The sequence below is a fragment of the Grammomys surdaster genome, unplaced genomic scaffold, assembly GCF_004785775.1.
Source record: "Grammomys surdaster isolate TR1022 unplaced genomic scaffold, NIH_TR_1.0 66, whole genome shotgun sequence".
NCBI lineage: Eukaryota > Metazoa > Chordata > Mammalia > Rodentia > Muridae > Grammomys > Grammomys surdaster.
This window is the reverse complement of record NW_021604568.1, coordinates 8,133,407-8,160,090: the sequence shown is the minus strand read 5'-3', so window position 1 is coordinate 8,160,090 and position 26,684 is coordinate 8,133,407. Positions and strand designations below refer to the sequence as shown.

The following is a 26,684-nucleotide window of genomic DNA, read 5'->3' as shown; positions in this document are numbered from 1 at the left end:
GCTGGGAGCTGTGGGCTGCTGACAGATAGCCCCTTATGCAAAGTATTTTGTGTCATACTTCTTGATGTCTTCTTATCTGGGTATGACAGGGAAATTTTCCTGGGGACATAGACAGAGGATAGTTCTAGATACCAGAGAAGAAAGATATGAAGAACTCTGTCCTAGATGATGTCACTGATTCAGAGAATTCAAACTGTAGCTTTAGACTTGAAATTTTATCACACAAGGTAGTCAGTCAACTTCCGGCCTTCCAGCAATAGAGGTAGAGTTTTCTGTATGTCATAGAGCCAAAGTATGCCAGCTAACATAGGGAGGCAGGAAGGATACCCATTTTTACAAAGTGGCCTAAAGTTTTAAACAACTAAAACTTTCCCCAGATAATAGAAGAGATATGGTTAAATGGGGTAAGTTCAAAACTGGACAACTACACTTAGGAGCTCAGGCTCTACAAGACAAAGCATGGGCATCTTCGTCCACTGGGGATCATACAGAAGGTCCCTAAACAAGGGCTTGCATGATCAAAGTGGTGATTCCTGAAGACAAGACCTGCCTGCACTATCATTGCAAAGATCAGGTGTGCACGTATCTTTACTCTTCATATGCCTTGGTTGTCTAGCGTTGATGGTTCAAGCTTCAAACTCCTGCCTTAATCCTCTAGGGTAGATTCAACATGGATAGGCTCCCATGCAACCAGCTACAAGACTAAAGAGAAATGATCTTTATAGCCACTCAAAAAGCGAGGCGATGTGGAGTGCCCTAAACCATTTGCAATTGGCATAGAGTCCAGCTGAAGTAAGACAGGTTTCCAGACAGCCACATCAAGAAGCTATTAATGTTAAGAAAAATCTTCACAGAGAAATAACTTTTTACAACCTCTGTCTGCAAGCCTGTCCTCCCTTGAGGTCTCGAATGCTAATGTTCTATGACTTGGGATCAAGATGGGGAGGCTGAGACCAGGAAGCCAGAAGTTCATTTTTTTACACCCAGTTTCCAACTAGCCTATGTTTAACTCTACTCTGACATCACCTCACTCCTCTGAAAGTTCAGATTGCAGTCGGAAAAATCTTTCCTGTATATATCTGCTGCCATTACCTCTTCCAGGATGATGAAAGACCCCGAGGTTCAGGCCAAAGACCACTTTGGATAATTGCATCCTATCTCTCTGCTGCTCTTCTTATGTGCCTGTCCTTGTCTAGCAAAGACTGGCTGTTTTATTAATCAGTCAAGTGTCCCTCTGATAACATCCCTACAGGCAAAGGTGCTGTAAAGAAAAAAAAATAAACTAACCTTTCATTTACTTAATATTGAATCCTAGACTTGGTGTGCTTTACACTTTATGTCCCAATTAGATTCTATAATTTCTAGTTTCTTCCTTGAGGCTAGGCTTTCTGTTTGTGGCCTCATCTTGCTTTTCAAATGTAAGCAAATACTCTCTGGTTTGGAGTGTTTCCCATTGTTAAACTTTGGCTGAAGCTCTCTTCTGATCTCGCTGCATGTGGTTATTCTGAATCCACTTGGTCTTGTGGGATTTGATGTAGCAACCATGTGTCCATGGGCAAGTCCTCCACTACAGTTACCTCTGCCTGAAAGAGTGACCTGAACTCTCCTAGTATCAGTGCCCTGGAAGCTCTAGGATTTCTAAGACCACAACACTGCCAACTCTCAGTTCTCAGTCTTTCCCTTAGCTCCGTGCCTGAACAGGTCTGCCTGTGCCATGCAGTGTCTCTCTGGGTAATATCTTGGTATTTTGAGAGTCATTAAAACCAGTTCTTCATTTAAGTGGCTAGGAAGACCTGGTAAATTTCTCCTCTTATTGAGACTCAGTTTTTTCATCACTTGCATTAGAAACATGAATGAGAAAAAATTCTGATAGTTTTTACATGACTAAAAGGCTTAATAAGCACTAGTGATCAGTCTCCTTTCTAAATTCCCAATCAGAAACTAATCTCTGCTCCCGATGCCTGGCGAGTAATAGCTTGTATAACCAAACACCTCAGATTTGGGTCCACAAGCTCTCTGCTAGCTCTAATTTCCAAATGAACATTACCCTTAAGTACATCTGCCACTGAGGTCTAAGCTGTCAATGTACGAAACTCCAGCTCCACAGAAAGATCTGTAGACATGTAGTGTCAGAGGAGATAAACTGTAGTCAAGAAGGTATCTGATGTGTCTGCACAGTTGGAGGTAGAGTTGGTGGAGAGGCCACACAATGATAGAAGATCGGGTGGAGTTTGGTGTGGCACGGTGATAGAGGAGCCGTCTGAACTCTAGAGCAGGCAGACTAGAATATGAGTTTCTGCTCTGGGTAGCTCTCCTTGTCAACTAGGAATTAGGAAATGATGTGTGGAAATGCCTTGTATATGCTTGTCGGAGTTGCTAAAACATTAATTTAAACTTCTACTTCATTAAATGACATACGACCCACGGGTTGATTGATGAAAGGGGGGGGGGACGGTGAGAAGCAGAAGGAACACAGAGAAAATAACTTTTTGTTATAGAACTTGAAAGGACTTTGCCTAAAGCTAGATTGAGAGAGGCAAAGATTTCTTCTCCCAGGATAGACGTATGCTACACAGACCGAGAGCACCTGGAGCTGGAGAGTATCACCGAGCAAAAGGAAAGGTCAAAGTGAAGATCATTTAGCTGGAGGAAAGAAAGGTGTATGGTGGCACCCCTGCTTTCCAGCAGCCCCTGTGCATGTGTACGCTGTCATTCAAGTTTTAAAGCTACTCTGAAAACATAATGCTACCAGCACCCTTAAAGATGCAAAAAACAGAGGCTTCAAGAAATGAAATAAAACATTTAAGGTCACACAGCAAGAGAAGCACGGGCTGCACTTGAATCTCTTTCCTTGACACCATTCATTGGCCTTTCTGGGTCTAGGGGGAAGTCACATGAGTTCTAGTTGCATCATTGTATTCTCTATGTCTAGCAGTTTAGCCAGAAGACAGTTGTGTACATTTCTCATACCTCTGCCCTCGCCGGATCATCTCTTCCCTCTGTTTGGTCACCATAAAGAAGCCCAAGCTATTTCTCAGAGTTAGACTTGTGCAGTGGGATGGGAGGGCTAATGTATCTGCACACAGGATAGGGCTCATAGGGCGGCTAATATGAGCACAGACTTCCATTTGTCCAGATGGCCAGGGTCTCTATCTGCATTGCCAGCTCAGACCCCAACTTAGGGAATACAGACTCACTGACTCTGAAGCTGTGCCTGAGAAATGGACTGATCCAAGGCTTGCAGGATTCCACCCACCCTTATTACCTGAACATTCACCAGCAGAATGTGTTCTACATAACAACTTCTGTTATTGTGTCCTTGGGCTAGTAATGGAGGTGCCGGCCAGTGGCAAGGGGAGATGCATGCAGACGGCAGCAACCACCTCACTTGGTTGGGCTCACCAAAGGAGAAATAAAATAAAAATTATTTCTTTCCCCTGTGGTACTTATGGTTGTTTTTTGTTACTATCCGTAGCTCAGGGGCTGTGAGATGCATTTTCTGTATAACTGTGCACCAGAATGTCAGGATGAACTCAGCATCCTGCTCCTGGGAACCCTGCTAACACCTTGGTTGTTTGTGATGCTCAGAAAGCACACCCTGAAGGTCACCAAGGGCTAGGCAGCAGAGAAGAGAATTGTAATGTCTTCAATCAATTGACTCATTGGTTCAAGAGTCATGGCTCCAGCCTTCCTTACACAGCTCCTATGGCAGGAGCCTGCAGCTCTTGAACCCCTCAAAGATTGGTACTAACTGCACTCCTGAGCTATAGGGGGACCATAATATCTACTCTTTGTCTCTCTCAACTTGCAGCTTCCAAACCCAATATACCTAATTGGTGCTCCTCTGCCTCTACTTTCATATTTAATCATCCAGTCTTTCACTTCCTCTTAATTCCAAACTTATGTCCAGTTTTTCCTCTTCCTCCCATAGCCTCTGATTATGTCAGGCTCCCTTCTGTGTGAACATATTTCACTCTATATTTTTTTGACATTCTATTTTTAAAAGAATCATTATTGTTTTTAAATTTTGGGTGGCAGTATATATGTATGTGACATGTGTGCAGGTCCCCACAGAGGCCAGAAGAAGGTGTTAGGTCTCCTGGAACTGGAGTTACAGGGGGTTATGAACTACCAGATATGGTGGGTACAGGGAATAGACCTCTGGTCCTTTGGAAAAACAATGAATATTCAGAACACTAAACCATTTCTCCAGCCCTCCGTATTCTATTTGTTCAGACTGAGAGACCATGCCTTCTTTTTAAAAGCCTTCAGAGTACAGAATTCTTAGCCACCAGTTGCCACCCAAGATGTCCGTCATATCATCCTCTCCCTCGAGCTGCAGTACCATGCTTTCTCCTTCAAGTTTGTCCTTCATCTTTTTGCTACTGGTTCCAACTTTGCCCTATGCCCTTGGTGGACAATCGCTTGAATGGAGTCTCTTCTCCTGCTTGGTGGAGGATCTGTAACGCTCAGATGATTTAAGCAGATAAACAGGACCAGCCTCTCATGCACCACACAGAAACAAGATCTCCTCTTTAATCCTTGTCACAAAATAACATTACACAGAAGAAAAGATAAACCTCGCTTCCCTTCACTTTGAAATTTGACATCTTCATGATACTCTGTTGAAATCCTCAACACATGCATGAAAATCTCAAACCAGTAAAAATCAAATTTGAAAAGATGGTAGACAAACATCAATCTCTCATAACGTGTAGTAAGTAGCTAATTTTATTATTCCTCTTAAACATCTGGATAATGACACTGAAATTATATATCTTTTTATTTTTAAGAAGATAATATAGTTGTTAAGAAAGCCTAAAGGGCACTTTGGAGGAAAGCCAAGCGATGAGTTTATATTCTTCCCATTTTCAAATAAAATGCAAAGGAAAAAACAGCAATCGTTTTAATGAGCCTTTAAATAAATTTTTGGCTACAGCATGCTGCAGTAATTTATACAGAGAACCACACACCTGTATTTGCTGAGGGAGGAACTTTGTGACTAAGGAATGAATTTCCAAGAATTACTCTGGCTTCCTCTTCTTTTAAGTGATTAGTTGAATCAGAGCATGCTTAGACTCAGCCACACTTGCAAAGGAAGACAGGAGCTTAAGAACCACCATCTTTCCTTACAGTGCACCCTACCTCAGGATTCCTCAACCCGTGGTGAGGGAGGTCGTGGTGGTGTTATCTGATTCTCTTTCTGGACACAGCAAGAAAATCAAAGGTTGGGCTTGCACTCGTTGAGAAAACTTGCAATCTATTTCTTCACTCCTCCTTTCACGTATTATTGTCCCTAAACACCTCTCCTGACACACTGCCTCTAACCATCTAGTAACTGTGTACATTTATGAGACAAGAACAAGGAGGCTGAGAGTGGACAGGAGTACGGCCATTTCTTTCCATCAGTCCAGCAATCAATCTCACTAGGGAAGTCACTAGGTTTGGTTTTAAGAGTCTGAGGAGAAGACAGTGGTGCACCCTGTGCAAGAGGCACAACTGGAGCTTTTTAAACAGCCAGGCTTCTGGTGTTATGTCCAGTCCAAGAAGATTTGGCAGCAGCAGACAGTGAAGAATGGGATCAGCCTTGATCCCTGTCAGAAGTGTGGTCAGGCAGTGGACGTCTACTGAAGCCTGGCTTCTCATCTGGAATTATGATGCTAGTCACAGCCAGTACCGGCTCTCACAGTCAGTCTGTTATGCTTTATCCACAAAGGTCGTTTTGCAGATACCAACTTTCCACATGTGACCTTCCTCATCATATTAAGTAACGATTCAAAGTAACTTTGGCACCTCAAGCCTTGAGCTCTACAGCATCTAAAATAATCTCCAGAAAGATTTCTAGTGAAAATCTATAGAGATTTTGTGAAAATCTGATTTTAAAAAAAGTATGTGTTCCATCTCTGGCTACTCTGGGCTCCTAGTGTCCTAAGATGACAGTCATCTAGAGCATTGGTAGGAGTCCACCAATGCTGCCTGACCAGTGCCCTGCTGACCTTTGCATGCACTGGAGTTTGCATCTCTGAGTCTATGTATACATTTGACATATTTGGCAAGAGTGCATCTTCTTTACAACCATGAACTCTTTCTCCCCAGATATTTGGCTTAGAAGTAGACACTTAACAGCTTGCCTCACACCAACAAGCCGCTTTGACACATCCACTGTTTTCTGTATTACTCTAGCATAAGAGATGCTGATATCTGTGAGCTGCAGGTGTGGTACCCTACTGCTTAGTTTCCCCCTCCCCCAACACTATCCAGGGCTGTGGGCCAGAGAAAGCAGAAATCTTATGTTCCTAAACTTCATTTTTCTGTTTTGTACAGAGATGTTTCAGGTTTATGCTGCTGCATCTGGAGAACGACACGGGCCTGCATAACCTGTTGGTCATGCATACAATGCCTCTTCAGCAACTTGACAGAGACAGCATGCTCATCAGAAAAACCTGACTGGCAATTCCCACTGTATTTCTGCAGTGCAGTCTGGAAGTAATTATCCTTCTCACTGGCAAATCAATTAAGAATGGAGGATCTAACACACCTCTCCACATCACAGAAACGGTTAATTCAGCCATACTAATGAGCAGAAAACCTCAGGTAATCCCAGGTTCTTCTGATATCATGACAACTGCAAGTCTCTTGAGCACCACACCTGTGGCAATTTCAGCCCAGCTCAATGGCCAGGGAGAAGGGAGTAGAGGCTACCAGGTATTTTACAAAACAAAGTCAGCTCCTGCTTGAGGCTTAGTTTCTTCATCTGTACAACAGAGAAAAAGCTTTCAGACTCAAGTAAGAGTGGCCTTGGATACTATAGTACTGAACTTGGCCCTGTGCATGGAAAGCTCAATATAAGGAAGCCATGTTTCTCTTCTGATGTTAGATCCACTACACACACACATACAGACACACACGCATGCACGCACGCACATACGTGGGATTGGAGCAGCACATTCACACATTGCAGGGACTCACTCTCATTCCCTGGCAGTCAGACCTTTGCATTATCCTCATCATTTGCAACATTGTCTCTAAAGCTGCAGGTGGCAACAGCTTTTGAGCCAGAGTAATTAGACCATAGCACGCCTGCAATCCCCTGTCCACTCAAAGATGATTTCTCAGATACAGTCAGGGATGGGAATGAAGCCTCTCTGGCTGGGACATCCACAGCTATCAGCCAGACTGTACAAAACACAGGTCTGGTAAACAGCCTTGACCCTGCATACTGCATGGGCCTGAGGACAAGACTAATATGACAAAAATAAATTCTGAGGACCCAGGAATTTTTGTTTCCTGCAAGGAGAGCAGGAAACTAAAGGCTGGTCCTCCACAGCCACCACAGTAACAAAGCCCCTCCTCTAGTGAGGCAAGCCTGCCGGACTCCTGTTTTCAGATCTAATCCACTGTTCATCTCCTAAGTGCCCAGAGCAGAAGCATCCAGCAATACTGGACCACCTGACCATAGTCAAACTCAAACCCAGGTGATGAACTATTTATACTCAGTGTCCAGAGAGACAGAATTCATATCAAATGTCCTAGGAGTAGGTCAAGGTCATTAAAATGGTTCTGATGCCACAATATCATTGGCTCGGGACCATGAGAGAAGCTCTAGGTGTCTTATCAATGTGCTCACATAGAATGATAATACCTGCTAGATGAAATGACAGCATCCTATCCACAGCCTGTAAGAAAGTCAATACTATACGCCTCAAGTCCAACTTCCTTATCAACCAAACATTCCCCTAGAACGTTTATTACAGATCCATCATTCATGGCAGTGAAGCCTTAGAAAAACGGAGCAGAGTCTGCTCCGCTATCTTACCTGCTTTCTAAGGGGCTGTGAGGATGAGAGAGGACACCATAGATAAAGCTTCCCACCAGAAAGGTTAGCACTGTAGCTTCAGCTATCCCTGGCTAAAAGTGTTACTGAGAGAGCAACTATGCACACACAAACACTTCTGCCATTAGCCTAATGGTTTATTAACTATGAAGATTTGGAGAATGTTTTGTCCTCAAAGGGGAAAAAAATGCACTGACAAAATTAAAAGCCAATGGTTACTTTTATGAGCAACTATATAAATAAAAGCACAATTTACAGTTTTGCCGGGAGCAACAGATCTCATCTGATGGATTCACAGCCTCTATGGAAAGCAGTGGCCATCTGTTAAATAAATAACTCATTAGGTGAAAAGCAAGTTCTTCCACGAGATTAGCTACAAAACCTGCTTGAGTCCACTGCCAATGATCAGGGAGAGCTGCGGATAGCTTGGGAACTGAGAGAATCAAAAGAATCTTGCTTAATGCAAGCTGTGGAGAGAATCCAGGCAATGGCAGATTTAAAGTCTAGCCATATTTTAAAAGGAATCTGAAAAGTTAAAATAATAATAATAATAATTAATAATAATAATAATAAACCCTTGCATTTCCAGGTCATACTAATGGCATGGAGCTCAAGATGCACAGAGAAAGGAACGAGTGTATTCCTTTATATTGACCTGTCCTCTTGTGTCAGTGAATAAAGATGAGAGATTTCTCTTAAAGTAAATATTCTGGGTAAGACACATCACCAAGGTGCAGTGTCATTGTGTCTGGCAACTAGCGCCCCCATCGTCAAATAGTAACAGTGAAAGGGAACACAATCTCATCCTTCCTTGGATAAAAGTATGAAGAATCACAGAAGATTCCTATGAATGTTATTGCTCATTTATTTCAAAAATAAACAAACTCAAGACTGCCCTTTGTGTTTCCCTGATCAGTGGGGGGAAAATCTGCAATTTAACTGTTTTCCCAGCAGTGCCTGTGGCATGGGAGTTCATATACTTTAGCAATTTTTCTTATTCGTCAGTGAAATGGGACTAACTCCTATTTACTAACAATAAAATCTGAGACATTTTCCAGACAGTGAAGGACCTGATGTCATCTCTGGGAAAGGCAAACGGAGGTAGCATTTCTGTGTTTATGACCTCTCATCTTCAACCCTATGTTCTTTCTAATATGAAGCACCTACACAGACCTGCCCTTCATCCCCCTTATATCTAAGAATGTCTAAGCTATGCTACGGAGGAGTAGAGAAAATGTGGAAAAGATAATAAGTGACAAATGTGTGACCCTTGTTAACAGGTAACACAACATGACAGAAGACAAACAACACATGTGAACAGCTATGACCTTTCATATACCACTAACAAAGTCCCTACAAAATACATGAACCTCCGACTACATTGTGGGGCAGGGAAGGCAAGAGATCTCTGGTGATGGAAATCTTCTATATCCCTGCCCCTTCCAGCTGCCATGCCCCTATCCTGCACAGGAATCTTTAACTGGCTTGATCTTGGGCTTCTATATTTTGTCAAAGTAATGGAGAAAGCAGTTAGTGCTTTTGGCCACTCAGGCCTTGAGGCCTTCAGTTTTCCTATTTGTAAATCATCACACATTCATGGTTCTTATCCAATACTCTGTTGACATCTTGAGTCTTGGGTTCATGAAACTTGGGGTACTCACAAATCCCCCCAAATGTCTCTATAGCAAAAGCATGCTCCTAGAGCAGAAGTCTAGAACTTCAATCCCAATGGCAAAGGGGTTGCAGTTAAAAAAACACACACACACAATAAAATTCACTTGAATAAGAGAAACCTATGATCCCTTCCAGCCCTAACATTCAATAATTCAATTTAAAAAGACTGAAAATTGTGGATGTGGTAATTCTTTGGGACAGAACAAACAGAAACTACTCAGCTAAACCCAATAACAGCATCTAAGTATTACTTCCAGTAATGGCAGCTTCATCACTTGGCCATCCTGTGGAGATAGAAGAACTCTTATGGTTCCTGAACTTTAGCATTTTTGCATCACAAAGGCTGAGACAACAATTTGAGTTTCCACTTCTTCCAGAGCTCTCAGAGAAAATGTAATGAGAAGAAATGAGACTGTGTGTTAGGATATGTTAGGCAGCATAAACAATCATTGAAACCACATCTGAGACCATCATGTTACTGTGAGAGACTAGAAGGTCTGTGTGGTAAACAGGAGCTCATCCCTGAGAACTGAGACTGTGGGGTTAGAGTCAGAGATCCTCATGTCTCCATAGCCTGCAGAAGCTCACTCCTGAGCCTACCTGGGGAAAAGAGAGGGCTTTGCAAAGCTACCAAAGAATGAAAACTGAATTATGAGAGGAAAACTTAGAGTTTTAGAGATACTGAATTGACCATATCTTCATTTTGGTTCAGATCCACCTAAGTCTCTCAAGAGCTGATCTTTTCCAGTGGGGATAAATCACATTGCTCAAATTCAATACACTGTATAGTTACTTGTCTCTTAAAGCCACCTGACGTTTCATGGAATGCAGACCCCAGCCTCCCCATAGGTCTTCATGATAAAAGCCTGACCTCCTCAGATCTCATCCTGGCTGACAGTGAAGAGAAAAGCAGAATCAGGAAGCTGCTGGAGCAAGGGCAGTCTGCTACCTCTGAAGCACCTTGAGGTTCAAGAATCAAGAAGCCATTTCTCCTTCTCTTAGAGGAAGGGATTCCCTGTGAATAAACTGCAGCTCCCCACCTCAACTCCACCCCACCTGAAAAAGAGGCAAAAATGAAGCTAGAGAAGAATGAGCTCCAGAGTCTAGCTTGAAGCAGGTTCAAGCTTAATATTAGATCATCTCTGAGTTTGTACCTTTCCCTTGCTAGTGTGGCAGTAATGATTCCTACGAAACAGGTTCACTGTGAGCATTAGTAAGACTGAACACCATGCGGGCACAGAGGAATCCTGCGCACAGCAACCCAATCTCGTGGGAGTGCTGTTCCCATCATTTTAAATTATTATTAATACTATAAAGCCTCTTGTTACAATCACAGACTGCTTATGGGGTGGGCCCTCCACAATTAGTACAATAGCTGTTGTGTTTGGTCTTACTTAGCTCGTGGCCCCAAGCCACCCTGCTACCCAGAAGGGAGATACAGGAACACCTGACCCCTTCTCTTACCTTCCTTTTGTTGGTGGGGTTGACATAGAGGTAACTGAGGACGGTCTTCAAACCCACTTTGTCATTTAATTTTTCATAGGTGGCGCCATAATCTATTGACCTGCAGTAAAAGAGGGGGGAAAAGAAGGGGAGAGATTATGTCATCAAATGAAGGATTGCATCTAAAGGGAGCCATGATCCTTCCACTCCAACCTACATCTTTGTTACCAAATCACATGAGTCCTTGAAAATGTTCTTCAGAGATAAAAAGCCCCATTAGTTTTAGAAGAGCAATTAGACTAATGCGTCGTCTCCCTCCTAAGCTTGCTCTCCTTCGCTCCCAGCCTTTCTCAGAGACCTACTTTCTACCCTTTGTGGAAGTTGTGCAGAGAAAGAAGCTGCTGGAGATTGCTCACCTCCCTCGCAGCTCACTCAATAGTTCTGAATGTGGCACTGGGCAGGGCACACACAAGTGCTTGTCATCCAACATTCAGTACTACACTGGGAGTGCGACTCACAAGGGGAAACACCAGGATTTTCCAACGGGGAGAAGGGTGGGACGATGGGATTTTCCTCACATACTACAGGCAACTTCACACCCCCTCCACTGAACCTGAAACAAAAGAGTTGTCAGAGGGCAGGACTTGGCCAAGAGCATGCTGGGTCCAGTGGTTAAAGGAGGCAACACCAGGAAGAGATTCTGTCTTACATGAGTACATCACAGGTCAAAAAAGAATATCATTGAACTGGTTGAAATCATTCCTCATTCTGACTTTGGTACTATTAGCTACCTGATCATCCCTTCAGCCTCAGTTTTTAGCAGACTCATCAGATGCAAAAGCCAAAGAAAGGCTCAGAGGAGAAAGTACTCAATTGGCCTATGGACTCACTGGCTTATCAACCCATTGGCCTATGAACCTCCAGGCTTATTAAGCCATTGGCTTATCTTCTGTGCTGGCTTTTCTTCTCTTTCAAACTAGTGAATGGAAAGAAATGGCCAAACAGTAGGCTTCATGAAGCCAGACTCCCTGCCACACTCTCTCAAGTCTCAGCTGCAACCCTATACACATCTCCTTTTCACACAATCAGTATCATCAGGCTTTCTCCTCCCATGCTCCCACACCTCCTTGGTTAGTCTTGAGACCCCTCCCGCTTAGGCATTTGAAGGCCTAGAGGTCAGTTTACCTTCACTGTCATCAGTTGACCTGGCAAGCATGAGGCGCTGTGCCTCTTAAGCTCAGTTCTCGATCTGTCTCTATAATTCCTACTGACTTTGGCATCCTGATACTAGAGCAACCTTTATCTAACTCTAATCTGGTTCTGCTTTAGGCCACATCTAACTTAGCCCGAGAAGCCTGTGTGATGACCTTTAAGAGTTATCTCCATAAGGCTTCCCTACCCTTCTTCCTCTAAACCACTTAAAATTCTTCTATGCAATGCATTTCCCTGTCCCACATACTCCAAAGCACACTCTGTTTGCCCCTTTTCTAACTCTTTGAGGATGTTATGGCTTTATAATCTGCCATCTGACCCACAAGGTAAGCTCCTCAGGGTCAACCTTTACATAAAACCATGATAGGATGGAAAAAAATCTCTGAAGATAGGGAGATCTGATTCATTTCCAGATCTGTAGCTCTCTGATCACATGCTATGGGCAAGTCATTAAACCTGCTGCTGTCTCAGGCTTCTTCTCTGAGAAATGGGGATGATTCAGCCTCATGAAGCGTTTGTGAGGATACAGAAATAATGGCACAGAGGAAGCCAAATGGGATCCAGGGAGAGAAATAATTAAGCAAATTAAAATGAAGAGGTTTTTGTTTTATTTCTCCTTTCTACAATGAGTATAAAACATGGACATTATGTATACTTCACATTCTCACTAAAGAAACTAATATGGCATTTTAAGTCTTTTCCTAGGGTACTATCTCCTCATGTGAATCAGTTATAGTAACAATAATTCGTCCCTCAAGAAGCTGGCTTCTCATGCTTGATCCTGAGTCTACCACAGGCACTGAGTGTGGAGAGTCATTCCCAGTCTTTCTCTTTGCCTGTATCTCTCAACATCACATCTGTCTCTGAGTCTTTGTGATTCTGTCTCCTAAGTAAGTTATTTGCCAAGTACCTCATCCCTTTGCATGTCAATATATGGCTCATACATGGATTCTTCACAGTCTTCTGTTTGGAAATACTCGAATTACCTTCCCCGACAGCTATCCTCCATGCACTTAGTAGGGTGTCCTCCACCCACCCAGGTCTGTCTACCTCTCACTTCAGTGTAAATGACCCACTGCATGCACACAGACCGTACTCATTCTCCAAACTTAGGTTTTGAAATTGAATAAATAGTCTTTACTAAGCCCATCATTAGCCATTACCTTTTTCACCAGCTTCCCTGAACTTTCCTAATCCTGTCCCACATTTTACTACCTTCCCTGGGCCAGCCAGGACTTAGTTCTTCTTGGTAAATCTGGGTCCAGCTATCGACTCTAACTCTACTACTGTCTGATCACCTTGTAACTTTCCTGCCGGGGAATTAATCACGGTTCCCTGTGTTCTCCATTCACTTTGTATATTTTCCTTCCCATTTTAGCATCTGCCCTATTGCTTCATTTACATTATCTTTATTACAGGACTTCTTCTTCCTTGACTTTACCTCTCTGTGGGCAAGCAACACTTCAAACAAGAGCTCCAGTGCCTGATACCATGACTGGAACAAAGCAAGGTCTAAATAAATTGGGATTTGTATTGGTTTGCTTTGTATTTACTTGTGAGAGTAGATGAATGAACTTGTCCAAACCCATTCACCAGTTTCTAGTCAACTGCTAAGGTTTAATAATAACTCGAAACACTCTCATCCTAGAAATTCTACCTGATGCTCTGGATGCTGACAGGACTGTCACGGATTGCTGAGTTCCAGCACGATTTGGTACCAGAGGAGGACCAGTAATTCACTCACATTAGAATCAAGGTTAAATACCCAATCAGCCTATCACCATGAACAATACTACTCTCCAAGGCATTGCAGCAGACAAATCCAAAGGCTGTGAGATGCATTCTTTTATTAATGGAAATAAAACATTTAAAATGACCTGGTCTATACTCCTTTCAACATAAAATCAGCACTGCATTGGCAAAGAACATTGAATTTGGAGGCCCCCAGCTCAGATTTTAGAACTGAATCTGAAATGTATGCAAATATATTGCCCTGGATGAGACCCTTCTCTAAGCCTGTGGAGGAAAAACAACAACAACAACCCCTTCATCTGACAAGCGTTAAAATGATGATGCCAGTTCTACCAAGGACTAGCATAATGAGCATGCAGGCTATTGCCATGGAATTTTGCCATAAGGAAGAGAGATTTGGCTGGATTCCAAAAGCAACATGGAAAATTGGGATTGATAGTTCAGAAGCCGGGTGAGGATCAGTGGATGGAAATTACACAGAAGGTAGGGTAGTTCCTTGCTAAACAGACTTAATCAAACTCTTGCTGAACTCTGGCCAAGGGGATCAGCCCTTACCCGGGGATGGCAGGCTGCAAGAATTGCTGTAAACTGACCTACTGGGATTCTTGCTTAGGCTGGGCTCTTGAGAACATGCTCAAGGTTAGGGATTTATTAAAATACATCTCAAAGGATCTTCACATAAATGGATGAAGAAAGGATATTTTCCAAGCACCACTCTATTATTAACATGAGATATTTAACACATATCATTTTATACTTGCTTTTGGATCTTAAATTTTATTATCATAACAACCTAGTGTTATATTATTTTCCAGGCAGTGACTTTCCCCATCCTATCTACAACAAACATCTTGTAGGAGCTAAATCCTCAAGGCTCCCTGTATGACTAATGTCACAACAAACTCCCTTCCAGAATCCAAATAGCCCCCATCAAAGACAGCATGCTCAGCACCATGCCCAGTCTCTCTTTCTACACGCTGCAAAGAGATTCACACTGACTTTGCTTTTTTCCAGAGCTGGCTGCTGAGAGGAGGGACTTCCCAACAAAGAATGCTCTCTACAGCTCAGCTTCCTGCAGGCCTCTGGCAGTTTCTGCTCATTCAAGTTGACAGAAGCAAGTAGCACTCATTGAAGGTATGTCAAGCATGTGGAATCAAAGGTACCCTTGACTCTGTCCTTTCCAGCATGGCTATGGCATATCGCCTTGACCACAGCGTTCTGTAGACCCACTTGGCCTGGGGAGAGTGCAGATGGCAGAGAGGACTTGGCCTTGTTGCCAAGACAGCTGTGCCTACAGAACTTGCTTTGACAAGAAAGCAAGCCATCCTGTATCTTGGGGCTCTAGACATCTGCCAGTGGGAGCAGGAGTGTTACTTGGAAGAAACAGTCTCATCTCACCACCCTGAAGTCAGCTCCTCAAATCTAAACTCCTACTTCATAAAAACAAAGTTCCAATTACTGAATCCATGACAGTGACATATATGCATGGCACGCTGGTCTCTCCCTGGTACTGTGCCAATATGCACGATGAATAGCTAACCTGGAAGGTGCCATGTGAAATATACAGAGACATATGGCTTTGGCTTCTATGGCTATGTTCAGATGAGTACGGCTGATACACCAGGGGTTGTATTTGATGCATATGTACTGTTTCACCATTTTCTCCCATTTGTTCTGTATATTTTCATTAATTACTTCCAACACAGAGAAAACTGCAATGAGTCCACAATCATTCAGCAACTACTAAAATAATTATGTTTATAAACAACAAAGAACTTTGAGTGTTCTTACATTTGTGTGTGAAGATCTGGGGCTGTGGAGGTGTGTTTGTGTGGGTGTGTACACATGAGAGTAAAAATGGAGGTGGGTGTCCATGTGTGGAGGCCAAAAGTCAATCCTGAGCATTCCTCTATTACTTTCTACAGACTTTTAAAGGCAGAGTCTCCCATTGACTTGACTCTCACATATTCTATTAGACTGAGCTTCAGTAATCCCTTTTCAATTATAACCCCAATTCTGGGATTATAAGCACACACCCCCAGCACTCAACTGTTGATGAGGTTAGTAGAGCTTTGAACTTAGGTCCTCATGCATATGAACCTACTGAGCTATCTCTCCATCAATATTTGAAACCACCCTAGGATACATGAAACCTTATGTAAAGAAAAATCTACTCTATACCATGCAGGACTATAATTCCAATACTATAGAGGGCAGGGCAGTGGGATCCCAAGTTTAAGATCATCTGAGGTTACACAAAATATTCTGTCTAAAAAAAAAAACGCAAAATAAAAATAAGAAGTAATGTCTGCTGTTGCAAGCAATGCTGTAATGAACACTGCTAGGTATATTTATCTATGCACCCGTGAAGCAGAATGTCTGGGTAGACCTCTTTGTGGGGAATCACCACTTCCACCTTGCTAGTCATCACCAACATTTTCTCCAAGGAGGTATTACCTCCAAAGAGACACTGCTCTTAGCTTCTCAACATGCTCATCATCTAGCTGATTAAAAACTCATGTTCCATCCCTCAGGGCCTCAGAAGACCTTGGCCTAGAAATGGTACATTCTGAAGACTCACCCCAGCCTGACGTGCCATGTGCCCAGTTATTTCACCAAGACATTGCCCATAATAGTGATAAAAGTAGTTGAAGGATGAACATGTGCCCATTATATACCCAGCAAAGTCCTATTCCTCTTGTAAACATCTGGAGATGTTAGTCGTAATCAGCATATCAGCTGTTATTGTAGAAACAAAATTCATCCAGTGTAGCTCCATCAGCATCCCAATAAAGCTTAGCTTTAGACCAGTGCCTTCATTCTCAATGCGAGGCATCTACACACCATGAGCAGGCTTCCAAAGGCCTCTGCCAGTTCCCAGCTGGACACCATAGCTCTGCATTAGAGAATGTTCTTGTTATCTAATCCTCCACTTCCCTTTGCTTACACCTCAGCCCTACCCCACCCCATCCCTCTTTTCCTCTAACCCTTGAGTTCTATAAAATGAAGGGATCTTTCTGTGTACCTGGAGTTGCCTCTCTTCCTCTCCATGATCCTTTTGGTATATGAATCAGGACATCACCACAGGTGAGACAGTTCCTCTTTCTCTTAGCTATTCTTTTCTTTCCTTTGCTTGTTTCTTCACATGTCTTTTATTCATCTCAACTTCCCTGTGTCATTTCTCAGTAGATTTAGCTCTAGTTCGTGAATTTTTGTCTGTAAGAAGTGCAGGTAGCAAGTGTTTTAGATTCTGGGATCCTACCTCTGACACAACTACAATGATCCCTAACAAACAGTGGCACATCTTTGTAGTGATGTAAGAGCTATAAACACCATTCTGAATTCATCTCTTTTCCTGGGTTATGGATGTGGTAGATACTGCAGTAGATACTATGGTATTAGTTCCAGATGCTGAGCAGGAGCTGAAAGCTTCAGCTTCCAGTTAGTAAGAGATCATTTTGGGACAAGACACAGACTATATTGGCAGTGCTTTCTGGATATTGTGTTTTGGGTGGCTTTCAGCCTCTGTTGGGTTTGTTGGGATAAAGTACCGAATAAAGCCAAGTAAGTCTTGCATGGAACTCTGCCCTTGCTGTTCAGCAGAAGCCCAGTACAGCCTTTGTTGGAATGAGAATGTATGTACAAAACCAGGAGGAATGGGATTCAGCTATATATTTGGTTGTGTCAGAGGTAGTCTCCCAAAATCTACACTATCATTGCTTTAGGTAGCTACAATACCAGCCAGTCCCTACTTCTATCTACCCCCTCCAGGGTCCTACTCTGATTTGTCTCCAAAATAACTTCCTAAGATTCTGTCAGATTGAATTATGTCATTGGTTGTCCTTCCACACTTGCCTACCACATCTGGTCGGACACCTGCCTGACATGATTGATGTTCAGTATCTTGGTAGACTGCCATCCCTTGCTCTCCTTCCCCTCTCTCTCATGATGGTTGTTCAGATCTCTTTTCTGACTCCCACTTCCAGTCCCAAGTATACATCAATTAAGTTTCTGTAGTTCAAGTCCACACCCTTCTCTGAATTTGTAGCACAGTGCTCAGGAGCTTCCTATTTATTCCTTGAATACTCATATGTACCTTTGATCTTTCCAGAAATCATTAAAAACTGCTTAAAACTTAAGATTTATTTTTTTTTAATCTATAGGCTTGCAGAGGTGTTGGCTCTGCACATAAAAAGGGTAAAGCAGACAAGGACAAGTGGACTCAATCAGAACCAGCTGCAGGGGCTCTGCATGTCTGATCTCAGCTCAGACAAAAGGGTTGTTGTACACATCCCATAGAGAAGAGTACAAAACATAGCCTAGAATCTAACAAAGGGCCCAAACATGAGTGCATTTCATTGCGGTCATCTGATATTTAACCAAGGTGCCAGAAAACACACACTGGAGAAAAGAGAACATCTTCACAAATGGTGCTGGGGAAACTGTTTTTCCAACATGTAGAAGAATGAAATCAGACCCATATCAGTCACCCTGCACAAAAATCAGCTCCTGATGAATGGAAGACACACCCCCACAATGAAACCTTAAATGCTAAAGCTGCCAGATGAAACCATATGCAGTATTCTAGGAGGTATGGGGGTAGGAAAGTCTTCTCTTTATAGGACTTCATTTGTCCAGGAGTTGAGGCCAAAAATTGACAAATGTGGCCTCATAAAAATAAAAAGCTCTGTACAGCAATGGAGCCAATCAAATGAAGAGAGAGCTCAGAGTGGGAGAGAATCTTTGCCAGCTATACATCTGATGGAGAATTAATATCCAGGACATATACAGAGTCAGGGAAACAAATGACCCAATTAAAAACAATGGGCCATGGATCTGAACAGTGAGTTCACAAGAGAAGAAATAAAAATGGTTAAGCAATATCTCAAAAAGTGCTCAATAACCTTACTAATTAGGGAAATGCAAATTGAAACTAGCTTGAGATGTCATCTTGGCACAGTTAGAATCGATAAGCTCAAGAGAATGACAACAAATCCTGGCTAGGGCATGGGGAAAGGAGAACCCTTGGTCCCTGTCAGTGAGATGACAAACTAGTGTAGCCACTGGGAAATCAGTGATGAGAAAAATTTAAAACTTGATCTACCACAGGACCCTGATGTAATACTCCTCACTCTTGGGCATATGCCCAAAGGATGCACTACCTTACCCCATTATAATGATTAGCCATGTCCACGGCCACTCTATTCACAATAGCTAGGAAACAGAAATAATCTAAATATCTTCCAGCTGAGGAAAAGGAAATTGAAAGGTGGTATATATACACAATGGGATACTATTTAGCTGTAAAGAGTGAAATAAAAAAATTCACAGGTAAATTGATGGAATCTGATATAATTATACTGAATGTAACCCAGAAAAACAAATGTTGTATCCTATCTCTTTTGTGCAGGTCCTAGCTCCTAAACCATACATATGAGTACATCACCTAGAGTAACATAGAGGGAACCATGGAGGAGGAATAAATAACACTAAGGATGTTTTAAAAGGTCATAAAGAATCATATTCTTTTATGTTTTTGATGTGGTGATGTACACAGTTAATTCCATCACTTATAAGGTACAGGCAAGAGGATATCTATGTATTAGATACCAGCTTTGTCTGTATAATGAATTCCAAGGTAGCTAGGGCTTTAAAATGAGACCTTATCTCCAAAGAAACCACACACAGATACATATACTACACATGCATACACATATATATGTATCTATACATATGTTCATATGTTTGTATACATACATTCTTACATACATGATATAGATTAGATATACAGAGACTGAGAGATGATAGATAGATAGATAGATAGATAGATAGATAGATAGATAGATAGAAAGATAGATAGAAAGAGAGAAAGAAAGAAAGAAAGAGAGAGAGAAAGAAAGATAGATAGATAGATAGATAGATACATACATACATACATACATAGATGATAGGTAGACAGAAAGAAAGAAAGAAAGAAAGAAAGAAAGAAAGAAAGAAAGAAAGAAAGAAAGAAAGATAGAAAGATAGAAAGAAAGAAAGAAAGAAAGATGATAGATAGAAAGATAGAAAGAAAGAAAGAAAGAAAGATGACAGATAGATAGATAGATAGATAGATAGATAGATAGATAGATAGATAGACCAATAGATAAGTATAACTCATACCACTCATCACAGAAGGGAGCATTACAGAAAACCTCATCAGGTAAAAATGCACAGAACATGATTCTGGCTATGGGGTACCCAGCCCCAGTTGACACATCTTCCAGAACAAAAACAAAAAGCAACCCCTCATATAAAGGCTCAGGGAACATGGTAGGTGAGGGAGTGGAGCAGGATTCTATATTCTACTTTCTATATGTGGCAGAAAAGCTGCATCCATGAAACCTCATCAATATACTTGCATAAGCAGGACCTGAAAAATGACAACACCAGTTGACATTCCAGCATGGCTGGGGAAAATATCACAAGGCTCCACCCCTAGATGGATAGCTGTAAACAAATAACGGCTGCAGAGGGGGAAAATCAGTCTTCTCCAGGGACAAGCCTCCTGATGGGTTATAGCATGCCAAGCAGTCAGCCTAAAATCAGATACATATGAACAACCCCAAACGAACTCAGCAGATTATATTCATAAATGTGTGTGTGTGTGTGTGTGTGTGTGTGGTGTCTAATAATTTAAAATAACATTAAAATGACATATAAATTTCAGAAGGAGGGGATGAGTGCAAGAGGAGCTAGAAGGAGAAAATAGAGGAATAAAATGACATATCACATGAAATTTTCAAAACAATAAAAATTAAAATCATTGTAAAGTAATTAAAAAGTAAAAAAAGTAAAACTAATCATAATCTCATAAACAATAATAGATGCATAGTTGTTTCCATTTGTATTAAAATTTTCACACATGAAGTCTATGATTTCAGTAGATTTTTTTTTTTTTGCTGCTCAATTATGGAAGCTCTTAGTATAAATGAGAGCCGAGAAAATGATATAGGTAAAACTTTTTAGAAGCCTTGTTCCACCATCTCTAAGCATACTCAAGATGGGGTTATTCTTGAGGACAACCAGTTTGTTTTCTTTTCCTTGTTTTGTATTCTCTATATTTAATAGAGGGCTAGGCCCTCAAATGTCCAATAAGCTATCACAGGATGGCTGATCACTGTTGCCAGTTGTCCCTGTAACCATGAAGTCTAACTCTGAGAATCAAAAGACATAACCATGCTTCAAAGTGCCAGGCCTGTGAAACCACTTCCTATGGTGTATTCCATTGAAATCCACTGAGACTAAAAACAGAGGCCAGAGTCAATTGTGGGTTGCCTGTGTGGTGATCTGCATTCATTCCAAGGTCAGGCTCCAGTGTATACAAAGTGCAGCTCCAAACCAACAGCTGCCCAAAACGTCTTTGTGATGGAAAATCCTGGGTACTTACCTCTGGCCAGCTCTCTCTTTATCTAAGGAACAGTTCCCATTGCAATGAAAAAAAATCCCTGCCTGACCACAAATAACCAGCCAGATAACTAACTCCAGACCTCAAGCCAAAAGCCAGCAATTTAAAGGGCTTCATTCTCCAAGTGGTTATTGGTCCCGCCCTTTGCTTCAGAAAAACTACAGGCACACTGATGCCAAGACCAAAAGCATGCACAGCTCTCCCAGGGACTTCCTGTTGCTCCTGTTTCCACTGTCTCTATCCTCATAAAGAGCCACGTGATGATATAGCAACTACGTCATTCCTGTTCCTTCCTGTCCCGGCTATTGGAATGGGAGCTTTGTCAGGGTTCTAAATGCAGAAGATGGGAGGTTAGCTCTCTCTGAACTGTAGAATCATACAGAATTCATGAGATCAGCTAAAATATGAACTTAAGAGCAGAACCACAGCATAGTTATCTCAAACAGAAGGAAAGGATGTGAGGTGGATCCCTCAATGCAGAGCCTTGTGTGAACATGGTTACTCTCACCAAGGAACCTCGGTTCAGGTCGTAGGTTTGTTCAGATGTCTTAGTTAGCATTCAAAAAACTGAAAATTCTTGACCTATATTAACCAAGAGAACAACTTGCCATACAGGTGGAGAATAGAAAGAATGCCTGTAAAGAAAAAGGAAAGATCACAAAGTGGCTTCAGAGGATGCTATGGTACAAGTCACTGCAGCTTCATCTGTGTGATTATTATAGAGGGGAAGGCCTCAGTCCTAACTAAAGTGAAGTATGTTATGCACGTGGACAGACTAGGAGAAGGAGAGAGAGGCAGAGAATATAGATGACATCTTTATAAGGTAAAGGCCACAACCTTGACCGAACAAACCCTCTAAGACCTAATTCTACAATTGTTAAAGGAATCTGTCCTGAGTAGCAATGGTGGTAGGAGGAGGAGGAGGAAGAGGAGTAGCAATAATAATAATACTTAAACACACAGTATGTATAGACACCCCCAAATAATATCCATCCACTAAGTACTTTATACTCATTCACAAAAATGCATGTAAAAGTACAGGAAAAATTAGAATAACTGGTAAGTTACCTTTAGGTGTGGAACTGGGGGGGATACACAAAGTGGCTTAAAGGACTTGATCTATTTATACATTGAAATATTTTCAAACAAAAGTACTCGTAAACGTAGCCACATAGCACTCGTGTAGTTAAGAGTCATAACAATTAAAAGATCAGTAATGAGCAGCCACGATGCAAATGAGAAAATTAACGCATCTGCAAGGGGACCCTCTCCTAGATAAGCACTGGTATTCAAAAAGGCATACCGACATAATCATAAGTGGATTCATGTCAGCCGGGCAGATTTGGTTTCAAATGCATGCAGCCTGTAGAACCTCAGGCTAATTACAGGAGACTCCTGTTTCATATCTGTTCAATGGGATTATAAATACTGCTTCACAGAATTTCTGTAAAGCTTAAATAGCCTTAATAGCAGGGAATTCACTTCCCTGCCAGGGGCTGGGAGACCCTGTGGCAGACCAGCCATGTCACTGTTGGAGGAAAAGATGCCCTATACAATTCTGGGCAGACAGCAGTTGCCTTATAGATACATACACAACAGTAGACAGACCCTGCCATCTCATCTTCCCCATATCAGCAATAAACAACCAAAAGGCGCATGGTAAGATAGAACAAATGTTACACATAATCAGAGATAGCCTCCGGCAGATGGCCAACATGTACAAATTGAAGTCTGGGGAAAATGGATCCAATGTTGTTTCACCAACTTTTCCTGGGGACAAAAATAATGAGGCTCACACTAGAAGGTTCCAGACACATACAGCAAGGCACTTCTGTTTGGGGGAACAGATGTTCACCATTTCCCTTTAAAATTTCAATGTACCCAGTGGGGGCCATGTGATGTATGTGCAATTACATCTGTGTGTGGACATCCAGAAACCTCCCAGGTAAATATGGACTGATATTAAAAAATGGGAGTTAATGGGAATCTCAGACCATCTACCCACCCTCAAGATCCAAAAGACTGATGAGTCACACGTTTAACTCTCCGCCCCCAACACAGAGACAAGCTCAGTGATAAAAGAATCTTTACACACTGAAAGCACTGAATGTTTTTATTAATTGTGTCATCAATTAATGACTCCTCTCCAGAGGAGTCAGCTCACAGAAAAAAAAGGTCTCTTTTTGTGTGTCTCCTCCATGAAGCTAGTCCCAATCTGTCTCTGACTTCAGAGCTCTCAGCCTGGGTCACTCCTCCTATAGCTCTCTAGCAACATAATACCTTCTTTTGTGCTCCTGTTTCACGCTATTGTTTAATTTTTGTATGTGATACTTCTTTCTGCTGACAGAGCCTCCTGAGAGGTCAAGGGACCACCTTGGATGTCTCTTTTAGCCTCTCACACATGCTGAATGGTGCCATGCAGGGCTGACTTTGGAAAAGAGGAAGTATATTCCAGTGCATAGAGGAGTCACTCAGCCAGATTCTCTTCTGACTTTGAGAATACTGTGGGAGATTAATAACAAAGCTCCTCCACACAGGCTATTCTGCCAGGCTCTACAGCTCATCCAGGAGAGGACCAAAGTCCTCTAATACCTGACATCTTCCTTCCCAGCGGTAACGAAGCAAAAGTGTTCTGACAGCAAAGAACACAGACAGCTCCCTTTCGGAGACTCTGATACCTTTGTCATCCAATCTCCTCACAGGACTGAAACTTGAATTTTCATCCCCTGCTGCCTGCCCAGTGTCAGCCATTCGATATTCTCTAAATACACAATTGCTCTGATGGGCCTTAAGGTCTTATACCCCAAATGCTCTGGACACACATATCAGTGCTATAAAGGAATCGGTTTGGTAATGTTTACATTTGCAAGGGTGGGCAAGGAAACACAATTGGCTAAAAGGTAGGTTTACCCTCAAGTCCTAAAACATCCCTTATACCATTCAGAGAAACATGCTTTCCAAGATCAGAAGGTGTGCCCATCTGAGCCCAGGCTGCCTCAAAAGGGTTCCCATAGTCTTAGATGAAAAGAATGCCCAGCCCTAGAGTCGTTGCCAAATACAAAAGTACTAAAATTTTATAGCAGAAATATCTTCAAATACAGGACAAAATAAATGGGCAGCATAGGCAGCCATTCTAGCGACACCATCCAGAGGATAGCAAACAAAGGTTCTGGTTTGTATATACACATATCCACATGCATATACATATGCTGAATATGCTCTTATGTGTACAAAGTTCAAACTCACCCTCTATCATCTCTATACCACGTTTTACACATTGTAAGCAGGCCCTCGTGTTCCTCAATATTTTTCCGAAATAAAACCCTCAAAGGCTACTGTGTATAAATGCTTCATAATTTACTTTAATTATCTTCTCTAGCCAGTTGGTCACTTTCTAACCACATATTCATGCATAAAAATCTTGAGTATATCTTAAGTTGTTCCATTGGATTAGATTTATGCAAGTGTAACCACAAGTTCAAAGGATAAAAGCTATTATTAAGTTTCTAGTTATCAACTCCCCTGTAGAGACACCCTGGTCAGTCTCCAGTTTCACTAAGAATGCATGAGTGCCAGTCTTAGGACATGCTGGCCAATTGGAGTTTTATCATTTTAAAATTCGTAGGCACAGTTGCCAAAAAGGATGCTCACTCTGGTGTCAGAGTGTTAGAAAATGCCTTGATGCCTTCACGATGTCTGCAGGTAACAATATTGTTAAGATGTGTGACTCTTTCATATGGTTAAAGTTACTGAGGTTTGACTCGTGTGTGTTAACATCTTGCGGTATGAACTGCATTATAAATAGTATCTGAGAATGGTTTAAATGTCTTAATTCATCTTAACAACCATTATTAAAACAGCCTGAGCACCTGGGCAGACTGTGGCATCATCTAAAGAATTGTGATTTACTGAGAAAGCTACATTGTAGATCCTCCTATCTGCTTCGACAGTCTCTCTGTTAGGGCCAGGCATATTGTGTGACTTCTGGAAAACACAACTGGAGAGTAATGAGAACCTGTGAAATGATTTTGCCTTCATTACTCTCCTGGAAAGGGTCATGGAGACACACGCCAGGGATTCCTGGACCATACTTTGAGCACTGATGCTCTAAGTCAAACAACCTCCAAGACCCAAGAGAATGAAAACATAGGAGTGTTTTTTTTTTTTAATTAACTCTACAGAGTTCTCACAAATCTCCCTCGGTTCAAACTTCTTTCCTCTGCAGACCCTTTGAAGTTAACTCCAGCCTCCGACATAAAGCTTCCTCGTGTTCCCTGTCCTCTGGTGACCTTTGCTTTTTCTGGTTTCCTCTAGGTTTTATATCTCTGCTGCACAACTTGACCTACACCCTCTGATTTCTACAGTCATTTGTCCCCACCAAAGCTCTAAGCTGCCTGAGGTCAGGGATGAGGACTTTGGCACATGCTTTGGCTCCATAATTGATGTCTCTCAGAAGGCTGCCACCCTAAGCCCTGGTAGCAATCAAATAATTAACATTTGCATAGTGCTTTATATGAGACACTTTTTCTTGAAACATTCAGTTCTCACAGTGACGTTCTGATGTAAGTATTTCATCTCTTTCATAAAAATTCAGAAACAGAGACCCAGAAAGGTTAAGAGACTGAGCTAGTCACAATGCAGGGATGTGAACCTGGTCATGGAGGCCCTATTTGTATAAGCAACAAAAGTTGACTACCTGCATCTTAGAGCATCACATGAGAGAGGTTTTTGTCTGCTTGGGGTGTGAGGTGCCCATGAGCATTCTCTATTGGAAGCCAACACAGTTTTTTTAAAAAAGAGGAGTGTTTAAATTGACAATTAAGATAAAACCTCGGTGTCTATGCTTACTGGTAGCAGTATACCTAAAACACTGGCTAACTTTTGGGGGACTCAGTTTCCCTATCTCTAATATGGCTATAACTGTTAGCCACTGGGTAGAGTTGTTAGTAGAGTTTTGTGAGGAAAGACTACACAACGCAGATGGCAAGAGCAGGCCAGAGGGGTCAAGGACACCACAAGAAGACTTACAGAGTCAACTAACCTGGGCCACCAACCAGGGAGCATGCAGGGGCTGGACCTAGGCCCCCTACACATTTGTAGCAAATGTGCAGCTTGGTTTTCATGTGGGCCCCCTAACAAGTGGAGCCAGGGCTGTCTTGGTCTCTGTTCCCTGACATTGGATCCCCTTCCTGTACCTGGACTGGCTGGTTGGACCTCAGTGGGAGAGAATGTGCCTAGGGTAAGGTGTCCCAGGGTAGGGTGGTACCCAACAGGGGATACTCTTCTCTGAGGAGGAGGAGAGAGGACAATAAAGTATCTGTA

General features: G+C 42.1%; 1 protein-coding gene across 1 annotated transcript in view; it reads right to left on the bottom strand.

The window, feature by feature from the left end:
- Sorcs3 (sortilin related VPS10 domain containing receptor 3) overlaps positions 1 to 26,684 on the bottom strand; it is a 590,390-nt gene that overhangs the window by 311,489 nt on the left and 252,217 nt on the right. The window contains exon 3 of the mRNA XM_028775206.1: positions 10,973 to 11,072. Coding sequence (XP_028631039.1) covers positions 10,973 to 11,072 — 100 coding nt within the window. The remainder of the gene's footprint in view (positions 1 to 10,972; positions 11,073 to 26,684) is intronic.